General features: G+C 44.4%; 1 protein-coding gene across 2 annotated transcripts in view; it reads left to right on the top strand.

The window, feature by feature from the left end:
- The window catches only part of wasf1 (WASP family member 1), an 89,941-nt gene that overhangs the window by 60,854 nt on the left and 16,587 nt on the right, over window positions 1-12,500 (top strand). For both annotated transcript variants that reach the window (XM_063223068.1, XM_063223067.1), the window contains exons 4-5: window positions 7,562-7,715; window positions 9,914-10,031. In XM_063223068.1, coding sequence (XP_063079138.1) covers window positions 7,562-7,715; window positions 9,914-10,031 — 272 coding nt within the window. The remainder of the gene's footprint in view (window positions 1-7,561; window positions 7,716-9,913; window positions 10,032-12,500) is intronic.

The raw sequence follows: 12,500 nt of genomic DNA, 5'->3' as shown, positions 1-12,500 counted from the left end.
GGCCTTGAGTGGCTGTGGTTAGCATGGCTGGATGATACACTACATACAGTCAATATAGGAGCTGTTTGGCCAAATGTGAAAAATTGCAGAACAGTGGAAAGATGCAATATTGACAAATTCATCTGTTTTGTTGAGTACATTGGTAGACATGTTATCCTTAATTCCTAGCTCGTAATTATGACATTAGTCCAGCGGATGGGTGATTTGATCGTGCACTTTTGAGTAAAAGCATGAAAATCGGTACACATATCCTTCTTGATATGCTGATTAATGTTAGCGTTGGAGGCGTCGCAAAAAATGCATCGTTTTCAAGATGGCCGCCAAATCCAATATGACCAACCCATATTAATGAATCTACCTGACACTTGGTGGTAAAAGCATGAAAATCGGTACACATGTCCTTGATATGCTGATTAATATTAGCATTGGAGGCGTCGCGGGGAAAAAAAATCATTGTTTTCAAGATGGCCGCCAAATCAAATATGGCCAGCCCATATTAACTACCTGGTAATTGGTAAAAGCATGACAATTGGTACACATAGTTACTTCTTTACATTAGATGCTTATTCATATTAGGGGCCATGAACAAAAATCAAATATGACTGACCCATATTACAATACAATACATTGCAATATGTATTTATGTAGCACAGTATCACAACTATGAAGTTTACTCAAAGCGCTTTGAAAAAAGACATACACGCATACATACACATTCACACACCAGCTGTGCACAGTGTGCAGACTGCCGTACGGCACCGGTCACGCGAGACACAGACACAGACAGACAGACAGACAGACACACACACACACACACGCCAAATCTTCACATCATTATCCTGGTCTAGAAATGAATCCTAATACATGTAAACTTTTCACTCAAGTTATATTTTACATACCCTGAGTTGACTTTTTGATGGCCATCATGTTCCAACTGTGCCATTCACCATTTATTCAAAGTTTATGTCAATCTTTTAATTAGGCATTATTGGCAGTTGGCCATGTATATACCATAACCTGTGAAATCCTACTACTTTACACAATTGTTCTGATCTGAAATGTAGCATGGATTCCATCCCTCAGTGAGGGTACCAGATCTTGGGGTGCAATCAGGAGAAAGAGTAGGGGTGTAAAGGCGATGGCTGCAGTTTGTTTGAATAGATACAACTGACATGATTGGATATGGGCTACACATATGCCAAATACCACATTCTTAACGACCTATAAACTGCCATGGGCAATCGTAAATCACAACTTTACTATGAGAAATTGCATAACCACCAGATTATATCACTTGTGAGATCAACTTGTGTTAACCAGGCAAGATATAAGCTTACCATACAACATTGGGTGCAGGATTGCAGTTTGTTTGAAAACCTTGTGCAGCTTGAAGTAAGCTTAGTCATCAACAATTAGTTTCTTTGAAGTAAGCAATCATAAAAATGTCCATGAATTAACAAATCAAGTTAACTTTCTGTCTAGCAATCTTGAAATCCTGGCCCTTTTGGAATTTGTACAAGGCCTATGCAGTTATCACTAAGCGCTAGAGGTGCTGTACATCCCACAAGCCCCTCAAAAGTCTTGGATTTGTACATAACGCTACTGCCGTATTACCTATTTGAGGCCTCAAGAATGCAATCAGTGTACCCATTGAAGAGTATTAGCAGAGAACATTTCATACATATCTGTCCATCTGTACAAAACCTATAATGCAAACAAAGTCAACAATCTTCAAAGTGTAAGGCTTTAACACTTCAATTCATGTACCTATTATAGAGTGGTAGAACACAAGAGGTGGTGCAAACTCTTGCACCTATTCTAAAGTTATCACATTGCAGAAAATAATCTATTGTGGTGGTGGCAGACACAGTTTGGGCAAAACCATAACATATGCATCACTTCATTTGATAACATGCCAATAATGTTTAATCATTTTCAATGGTATTTTGTGAGTGTTAATTATATGCAATGCCAAAATATTTTTGTAGAAAAATATGTATTTTCTTATAAACACTCTTAGTTGGCCATTTTGAAAATGTGTTTTTTCCCACAATGCCTCAATTTCTAATATTAATGAGCACATCAAGAAGTAAATGTGCACCAGTTTCCATGGTTTTACTAAAAGTGCCTGAAGGATTTATTAAAATGCGTTAGCCATATTTGATTTGGCAGCCATCTTGAAATTTAAACTCTTTTTTTGCAAAGTATTGACTAAAAAAGTAACTGCACAAATTTCCATGCCTTTACTACAAACTGTCAGGTAGCTTCATTAATATGGGTTGGCCATAATGGATGTGGCGGCCATCTTGAAAATACAGCATTTTTAGCAATGCCTCCAATGGTAATATTTATCAGCATATCAAGAATGATATGTGTACCGATTTTCATGCTTTTACTACCAAGTGGCTAGAAGATTCATTAATATGGGTCGGCCATACTAGATTCGGCGGCCATCTTGAAAACAATGGATTTTTCGCTACATACATCTCAGATACTAATATTAATCAGCATATCAAGAAGGATATGTGTACCGATTTTCATGCTTTTACTACCAAATATCAGGTAGATTCATTAATATGGGTCGGCCATATTGAATTTGGCGGCCATCTTGAAAACGATGCATTTTTCGCGACGCCTCCAACACTAACATCAATCAGCATATCAAGAAGGATATGTGTACCGATTTTCATGCTTTTACTCAAAAGTGCACGATAAGGCCCTTTTGTGTGTCCCATCCGCTGGACTACATTTGCTACGTTTACATGAGACATTCAATTCGGAATTAGCTCACTTTAATTCTGAATAAAGCTCAATTCCTCTTTGAAAACATCATGTCATGTCAACACTTCTTAATTTGGAATTAAATGAAAGATCAAAGTAAATTCGACTGAACTATTTAATCCGGAATTATTAATTCGGGATTAAAACCGTCATGTAAACGTAGCAAGTGTCTACGTAAATTTGGCGTGAAATTTGCCTTTCCGGGGGCCCACAGCAACCTATAGCCTAGGGTCCGCAGGCCATCTTAGTCTGGCCCTGATAGGTAAAGACGTGTGGAAGAATGAACGAGAGCGGTTTAGTGCTCCTTTATTAAATCATCGTCAGACAATTTCCCCCCTCATCACACATTCATGACAGAGAAGCGGCGAGAGAGAAGAGAGACGCTCCATCTATGTCACAATTACTTTGGCAATACAATTGGAAGAGTGCGGCAATTTGTCAAGGCAGTTAAGCACCTTGTGAAGTTGAGCAGTTGAATTTAGAGTTGGAATAAAAAAGATAGGTTGGAGAGAAACAGATAGGTTGGAGAGAGAGAAAGAGAGCGAGAGAGACAGAGACAGAGACAGATGAAGATAATGGAGAAGGGAGAAGGAAAGAGGATGATCTAGCAAAGGCAGGAGAGGTAGGGAGAAAGACACACCGAAGGTGGAGAGCTTGAGAGGAAAGATTGGGAGAGATGGGAGGGTTTGAGAGAGTGAGAGAAAGAGAGAGAGTGTGAATGGTGAGTGAATGGATAGGGGGAGCGGAGTGTGTGATCATGGTCAAGAGGGAAAGAAAGATGTGACACAATGAGGTAGGAGGAGAGGAAACTGAGGGGTGGGGGTGGGGGGTGAAATATATATTTTGTATGTATGCGTAATGTGTGTGTGTGAGAGAGACACACACATAGTACATACAGACCGACAGACAGAGAGAGAGAGAGAGAGAGAAGATCAGTGCAATTATGGTCAGACAGGTTGAGAGGCTGGATGAGAGAGAGAGAGAGAGACAGAGACAGAGACAGAGACAGAGGGGGGGTGAGTGTGTATTGGGCGGTGCAGTGAGGTGTGGAGAGGAGAGTAGTCTGATTGTGGTCAGGGAGGGATTGTAGAGAGAGAGAGAGAGAGAGAGATAGAGAGATGAGTGTGTCCTGTATTGTGCGGAGAGGAGAGAAGAAGAGCTGTGTGATTGTGGTCAGAGGGCTGGGTTGTAAATCTGTGGGTCACGGGGGATGATCCGGAGATACGCCCTTGGTAACCAAGCACTCCCTAGCAACCATGCGGCAGGCAGGACAATACCCCAGACTAACACTAGGTGTGTCTGTCTGTCCCCCAAGTGAACATCATCACACACAGTCATTAATAATAAAACATGCACACACACATGTAGGTACACATCTTGAATTATTCAGACATATGTACAGACACACAGATATGTAGTCATATTCACACACGCATGTATGCATGTATGCACACACACACACACGCACACACACACACACACACACACACACACACACACACACACACGCACGCAAACATAGTGCAGAAGACACTGATATCAAACAATATACACAACAAATATACAGAACAAACATAAAACAGAAAGGAATGCACATGGTCAGACATTCAGTCACGCACAAGATACACACAGATACACAGTATAAGCATATGCTTATCCCTCCACAAACACTACACTACACTACACGCTTAGCATTCTAAAAAGTGAATAATACCGTGACCAAAGCATCGTTGATGCATGCACACACGCGTGCACACACGCGTGCACACACGTGCACACACACACACACACACACACACACACACACACACACACACACACACACACACACACACACACACACACACACACACACACACACACACACACACACACACACACACACACACACAGCCTCTGCAGAAGAAGTGGTCTGTGTTAGAGGCCGCTAAAGGCAGTCATTGACGTGAGCGTTGCGGTGGAGCCCGACATGACGTCTGATGGAGCGACGCGCAGCCCTGCAGAGCGGAGCAGATTAGAACGCTCATCAATCACTCACAGCCAATCGGGTTAGAGGGAAACCCTATACTCGTTATCAGCCAATCCAGCGCCCCCACACACCCACACTGCCTCTCTTCCTCTCCTTCTCTCCCTCTCTCTGCCTCTCTCTGTCTGTCTGTCTGCCTGCCTGCATGTCTGTCTGGTTATCTCTGTCTTTCTTTCTTTCTTTCTTTCTTTCTTTCTTTCTTTCTTTCTTTCTTTCTTTCTTTCTTTCTTTCTTTCTTTCTTTCTTTCTCTCGCTCTTTCTTTCTACCAATGTCTCGGTCTTGCTCTCTCTGTACAGATAATGTGGTATTAAAATGAAATTGAACAATAATGACTTAATAAAGTAGTGTGCAACCCCCCCCCCCCCCCCCTCTCTCTCTCTCTCTCTCTCTCTCTACAGAATTGATGCTCTGTGTCATCACTGACTTCCTTTCCCCCATGATTGAAATCCCTCCCCATCTCCTATTTTTCTTTTCTTTCATCTGTCTCTCTCTCCACCTCTCTTCTATACAGTATGTGCTCTTCTCTATCCATCCATCGTTTTTTCCTCCCACCCGTTTTTACCATCTCCTCCTCGTCCGATGCCATTTCATACCGGCAGAAGCCATCTAATGATGTGGGGTGCTTTTGACTCTGAATGTCCGCCACAAGAGTGACACACTCTTCACCCACTCATCGCTCAATGTTTACCTTCTTCTCCTCGTCCATTAGACAGGGCCGTTTGCTCTTCATCTTCCCCACCTCCTCCTGCTGTCGTCCTCCTCTCTTTCCCTTATTTTCCTCTCTGCCCCCCCCCTCCTCTCCTCTCCTCTCCTCTCCTGTCCTCTCCTCTCCTCTCCTCTCCTCTCGTCTACTCTCGTCTCCTCTCCTCTCTTCTCATTTCCTCTCCTCTCCTCTCATCTCCTCTCATCTCCTCTCTTCTCATTTCCTCTCATCTCCTCTCATCTCCTCTCTTCTCATTTCCTCTCATCTCCTCTCCTCTCGTCTTCATCTCTTCTCTTCTACTCTGTAGCTGTTGCTGAATGTTCCCCTGTCTGTGGTTTAAATGTCAGTGGTGTGTGGCTGATGGCTAATGCATAGACACGAGGCAACAGTACTTGCATATTAACCACATGTCAGAGAGAGAGAGAGAGAGAGAGAGAGAGAGAGAGAGAGAGAGAGAGAGAGAGAGAGAGAGAGAGAGAGAGAGAGTGAGAGAGATGTAGACAGACAGACAGAAAGAGAGACCGACAGGCAGACAGAAACACAGGAACGCAGAGGAAGACAGAGAATTTGAATGATCCCATGATAACGCAAGAGAGAAATGATTTCATTTATTTAATGCAAAGATGTCTGGATAAGTTTCTTGATGACAAGGCTATCGAGGCAGAGACAGGCAGACAGACAGACAGACTAGTGAGACTAGAGATAATTGAGTGGTAAAGGGTATGCCTGTAGTGCATACTGTATGCATATGAGTGCTAGAAAGCAATGTGAAGACGGGTTATGATATCACATGGGGCCATGGATCAGAGTGGCAGTGATGCTATGGAGATGACGGATATAATGAGCCTTAATGTGATCTGGGGGAAGGCTTTTAGCGTGTCACCAGAGACAGGAAATAGATTGTGTCTGTCTCTCTCTCTCTCTCTGCGCCACATTATGTACTGTGGTTCAGACGAGAACAGAAAGGATGAGAAGTGGGAGATGATCGCTGAGGAAGTGAGTTAATGTGATGAGAAAGAAAGACAACATTTTTACAATTGGCAAATTACTAATGCATTTAAACTGATCCTTTTCGTATAATACAGCTGGGTGTTTTTTAATTTATATACACTATCTGGTAGTTTCACAAAATTGCTTTTTCAGTATTTCTCCAAGGGATGAATGTGTAAAATAGACGTGTGTGTGTGTGTGTGTGTGTGTGTGTGTGTGTGTGTGTGTGTGTGTGTGTGTGTGTGTGTGTGTGTGTGTGTGTGTGTGTGTGTGTGTGTGTGTGTGTGTGTGTGTGTGTGTGTGTAGATTCGAATAGTGTGTAGCTGCTCTCTTCACAGCCTCTATGGACAGGGAACTGGAACTCTCTCACACACACACACACACACACACACACACACACACACACACACACACACACACACACACACACACACACACACACACACACACACACACACACACACACATACGTACACTTCCCTCTCCGCCCACATTCTTTGACTAATTGAAAATCAGATTAAAAGGAGCTTTCCAGGTCAGATGCTGAGCAATATTGCCAAGGAGATGGCCATTAATAACTGCAATGACCATGCACAAGTTGACAAGACAGACTATCCCTCACTCTCCTCCTCTCTCTTCATCCCTCTCTATCTCTCCATCGCTCCCTCTTTCTCTCTGTCTGCTTAGCACTGTTGACAAGACAGATTTAAAATACTTACGATCAAGGACAGGTTACTGCACAGGCCTACCAGGCCCAGACCCAGGGGCCCAAGAGTCAAGGGGGCCCTGAAGCCAAAGCCTCTAGTGTATATGTATATTTTCATATATATTTTTAAAAATTCTAGGACTTTATTGGGGGGCCCTGTCTTGTTTTCTGGCCCAGGGGCCCATGGAATCATCATCCGTCACTGCCTAGGATAGACTACTTAATCATATGAAATGTGCTATTTTTGGAACATTGAAATCAATTTGAAACAAATGAAATAATAGTATGCCCTTTTTGTCTTCTGTCTACTTTCTTTACTCTCTTCTACCCCCCCCCTCTCTCTCCGTCTCTCAGTGTCGCTCCAGGACATCACCATGCGCAAAGCCTTCCGCAGCTCCACCAATCAGGACCAGCAGCTCTTTGACAGACTGTCGTTGCCCCTCCCCCTGAAGGAGACCTTTGACCTCTGCGAGCAGCCGCCACCCCTCAACATCCTCACTCCCTATAGGTCAGCAAAATCTTCATCTAAATCTAGATATGCGTATCATTATATTCATGTGTTATTATATTCATGTATCATTATATTCATATAGCCTGTTATTGGGATTTTTTGAGTTACAAAAAAATAAATAAAATACATACATACATGCAGTGATGCATTTTACAGGCTCCTCACATGTCAGTACATACATAAACTTTGTTCCTTTTCAAGACAGGTAGAATCAGATGCAAAAAGACAACCAAAAAGACAGCATTATTCTGTGGTTTTCATCTCCTGAAAGGCTTGTATTGTGGCTGTGGTGTTCCCTGGGCCGTGTGTTCACAGTGCTCTTAGATAGCCTGACAGCTTGACAAGGTCCCTGTGGCTTTAATGTTCCCCCCGTTCTGTCGCACAGAAACATTATTATTCAGGAAAATACTCTCAGCCGAGCCATAGTTGTCTGTGTTGTGTGTTCGATTGTACAGTGTGTGTGTGTGTGTGTGTTTGATGTGTGTGTGTGTGTTTGTGTGTGCGTGTGTGCATTTGTGTGTTTGATGTATAAGTGTGCGTGTGTGTGTTTGTGTGCTTGTGTGCATATGTGTGGTTGATGTATGTGTGTGTGTGTGTGTGTGTGTGTGTGTGTGTGTGTGTGTGTGTGTGTGTGTGTGTGTGTGTGTGTGTGTGTGTGTGTGCGTTTGTGTGCGCGTGGCCATTGATCAAACCTGCCTGCCGTTGTATAAGCTAAGCACCTGCTGCTGTCTTCCCATCTCCACACGTTAGCCCCTGATTACCCTCGTCAGCCCCAGCAGCCTCGCCGCCCCACTCAGTCTCCACCTGCACTGCACTGTATTGTACATGGCATCATGCTAAGCTGGCCACACAGTCCACTTTAAAGCCGGGCTCAAGCTAGAAATCACACATGACTATTGGCCTGATTCTCAGCTGAAAGCCCCTCTGGCTGGAAACAATTTTGAACAGTTTCACCCCAAGACCAATTCTGGATCTCAAATGGCGCACCTGTGCACTTCAGTGTTCATGTTTCAGTGCATATGTACGCATAGTCCCCTAAGTGCACAAGTGCACCATTTGAGATTCAGCACAACTGATTGCCGTAACAGTTTCCTTTGACATGCTAACAACATAACCCAGTGCACCTTTAAGGAAACCAGCTCAACTCTCCTGCGCCGTCACCTATGACTGCAGTGGAGCCTTAAAGCGCTGGGTCTAACCTCGCGTCTCTGCGTGGGGATTGGGCGGCCCCGTGCTTAATTCACCCTAAGCAGCTCGAGATAAGACTAAAGACCGTCGGCCGCTAAGTGCGCTGTAATGTGCTTTTATCATGTAGGCTACACCTGTGAGCTCTGGGACAGTCCTTGCATGCCGGAGTTTTCTCATGCTGTACCAGCCTCTATTTTAGCTATTATTTAGTGTACACTCACGAGAATCTGTGTCTTTATGGGTTCAAGGCACGTTATATAGTTTAAGAAGACGCTGAGGTGCTGCGCAGTTCCTTGTTTTGGATATGCAGGTGTGTCGCAGCATGCCGTGAGGGACTATGCAGTGCACTGTGAAGGGAACATTTTGAACAAAGCAGCGTAACTCGCACCCCCTGCAGCGCAGTGTGAAATGATTTTAATATTTTGAACTAAGCGGCGTGACTTGGAAAGTATGCAGGGCACTGTGGAGTTATTTTAGTATTGCACGCCGAAAGCCGAGATCATCACACTTTCTCTACGCAGTGCTACAGCATGCTATAGTGGACAAAGCAGCACGACTTTCACACTATGCAGTGCAGTGTGAAGTAATTTTCAGTGTTTTGAACAATTTGTTGTCTATTCACTATTTAGAGTGAATAGACAGTGTAAAGTGAACTATTTTAACAAATTTGCCCTAATTTTCACACAATGCTGAGTGAGTGTTTTGAACGGAGCATCGTAATTGCACACTATGTAGCGCACGCTGACCTGATTTCATTATTTTGAACACAGCGCCCTGACTTGGACACTATGCAGGGCACGGTGAAGTGCTTTTAGGGTGTTGCCGAAAGCTAGATCGTCACACATTTTTTTGGAGGGAACATTTCGAACAAAGCGGCAGAACTTGCACACTATGCCGCACACAGTGAGGTGATCTTCGAGTGCTTTTGACTGAAAGCGGGCCTACTGTGCCGCGCGCGAGCGAGGCAGCGAGAGCATGGGGAGTTACGTGACGTCTTTCGCCCCCAGGGACGACGGCAAGGAAGGGCTGAAGTTCTACACCAACCCCTCGTACTTCTGGGACCTGTGGAGGGAGAAGATGCTGCAGGACACCGAGGACAAGAGGAAAGAGAGGAGGAAGCAGAAGGTACACACACACACACATCTGGGCGCACACACACACACACACACACACACACACACACACACACACACACACACACACACATACACACACACACACACACACACACACACACACACACACACACACACACACACACACACACACACACACGCACACACACACACACATATGGGCACACCTGTACACACCTGTACACACACACAGGCATAAAAACGCGCGCACGCACGCGCACATACACACACACACACACACACACACACACACACACATGTATGTGTGTTGACATACTGTCCGCGTGAAAATGGTTAAATATTTTTCAGATACATCTAATATTAGATACTAGTAAATGCTTACGCATGTAGAGTTCTAACATTTACATGGTTTGTGTATTGTATTTTGTGTGTGTGTGTCTGTCTGTGTGTGTGTGTGTGTGTGTGTGTGTGTGTGTGTGTGTGTGCACATCTATGTCTGTATCTATGTCTGTGTATTTATTTTTTTGACTTCATGTCTTTGTCCTCCTTTGCAATGTGCCTCAAACGCTCGTTTATGCCTGTTTTTGTGTCGTTTTTGTGTGCCTGTGAGTGTGTGTGTGTGTGCGTGCGTGAGTGTGTGTGTGTGTGTGTGTGTACTGTTGTGGTAATTAAGAGTTGTTGCCCGCCCCCTCACATCAGGGATGCCCCTCCCTCCCTCCCTCCTTTTCTCTCCTCTATCCTTCTCTCCTCTCTGTGTCTCCCTCCTCTGGCTATCCACCCTCCATTTCTCTCTCTCTCTTTTTCTCTCTTTCCTGTCCCTCTCTACCTCCGTCCCTCAGCCCTCCTCTCTCTCTCTCTCTCTCTCTCTCTCTCTCTCTCTCTCTCTCTCTCTCTCTCTCTCTCTCTCTCTCTCTCTCTCTCTCTCTCTCCTCCCTCCTCTTCCTAAACAAGCAGCAGCTGCAGTTCCTCTCCTCACACGTGCAGGGTTTCCCTCCCCTCCCTCCAGGGGCTAATCAAACACAGATTGCCTCTCCACACATGGGAGAATCCTCTGTCTTTTTTTCTCTCTGTTTCTCTCTTCCTCTCTTCCTCTCCTCCTCTTTTCCTGTCTCTGTCTTTGTCTTTGTCTCTGTCTTTGTGTCTCTCTCTCTGTCTCTCTCTTTCTCTCTCTCTCTCTCTCTCTCTCTCAGAATTATCTTTCTTGCTTGTTCAGTAATTGCTGTTTCCTTCTGATGGTTTTATTTCAAGTCCTCATAGTGTGTGTGTGTGTGTGTGTGTGTGTGTGTGTGTGTGTGTGTGTGTGTGTGTGTGTGTGTGTGTGTGTGTGTGTGTGTGTGTGTGCGCGCGCTCGCGCGTGTCTGCTGTTTTGATGAGGAGGAAACATCTGATGTTTGCTGTCAGATATCTTATTTAGGGACACACACACACACACACACACACACACACACACACACACACACACACACACACACACACACACACACACACACACACACACTCAAAGATTAGTTTCCTGGAGCCTGGAGAGGAGCATCTTTATTAGATTACTCTAGAGATGACACTGTCTGTTAGCACAAGTTGATAGGTGTACCTCAACACACACACACACACACACACACACACACACACACACACACACACACACACACACACACACACACACACACACACACACACACACACACACACACACACACACACACACACACCAACACTGCATCATACCAAAGCAGTAAGATAGCACGCCGACTTGAGCCGTCTTATCTCGTTTGTGCATCACAGCACAAGTTAACTCATGCTCCACAACGCCAAAAGATGAGGGGCAAAAAGATGAGGGGCACACAAGGCTTGCAGCAGGGTTCACATTAGCCGGCTGTGGCCGGACATTGGCTGTTTTGCATCATGAATGACCGGCAAAATAAAATGTGACCTGCCAAAATGTCCGACAAAAATGACTAAAATTAATCAGTAAATAATATTAGCTAAATACTGAATGTTTCACAAAACACCAGTGAAACTGAACAAAGCCAAAAATAGTTTATGAATACCTTATGTAAATGAACGTGTCATAGTCTAAACAGCACGCAATAGTGTTGCTTGCGCTCTCGTCCCCCACGGCGTTCTCCCCAATCAAGTTGCTTCCCTAGGCCTATCACTTCACTCACGCTGGCTGATGTCGAGGAACAATTCAGGGTTTTTTTTTAATCAGTAAACACAAAGGGCATTGCGCTTGCAAAACCGTTTCATGCCCAGTTGCGAAGTCAAGCCTGGGACCCAATGCGATGGCATGCGCAGCATCGCAGCATCGAATCACTTTCACTTTTACCTCTGCTGAAAAATGGTGGTGGATCTCCAAGTAGGCTAGGCTACAGTCGAGGGTCAAATTAAACATTTCAGAGAACGATATGCTCATGAGAAGTCCCAGTAAAAGTGCATGCAGGGCTTTATCACTTTTTTCATCACCGGCCAAAATGGCTATGTATCTCACACGCCCACT

This window comes from Engraulis encrasicolus, chromosome 18 (assembly GCF_034702125.1).
Source record: "Engraulis encrasicolus isolate BLACKSEA-1 chromosome 18, IST_EnEncr_1.0, whole genome shotgun sequence".
Classification (NCBI taxonomy): Eukaryota; Metazoa; Chordata; class Actinopteri; order Clupeiformes; family Engraulidae; genus Engraulis; species Engraulis encrasicolus.
The sequence above is the reverse complement of the archived record's forward strand: the minus strand, read 5'-3'. Positions and strand labels throughout refer to the sequence as shown.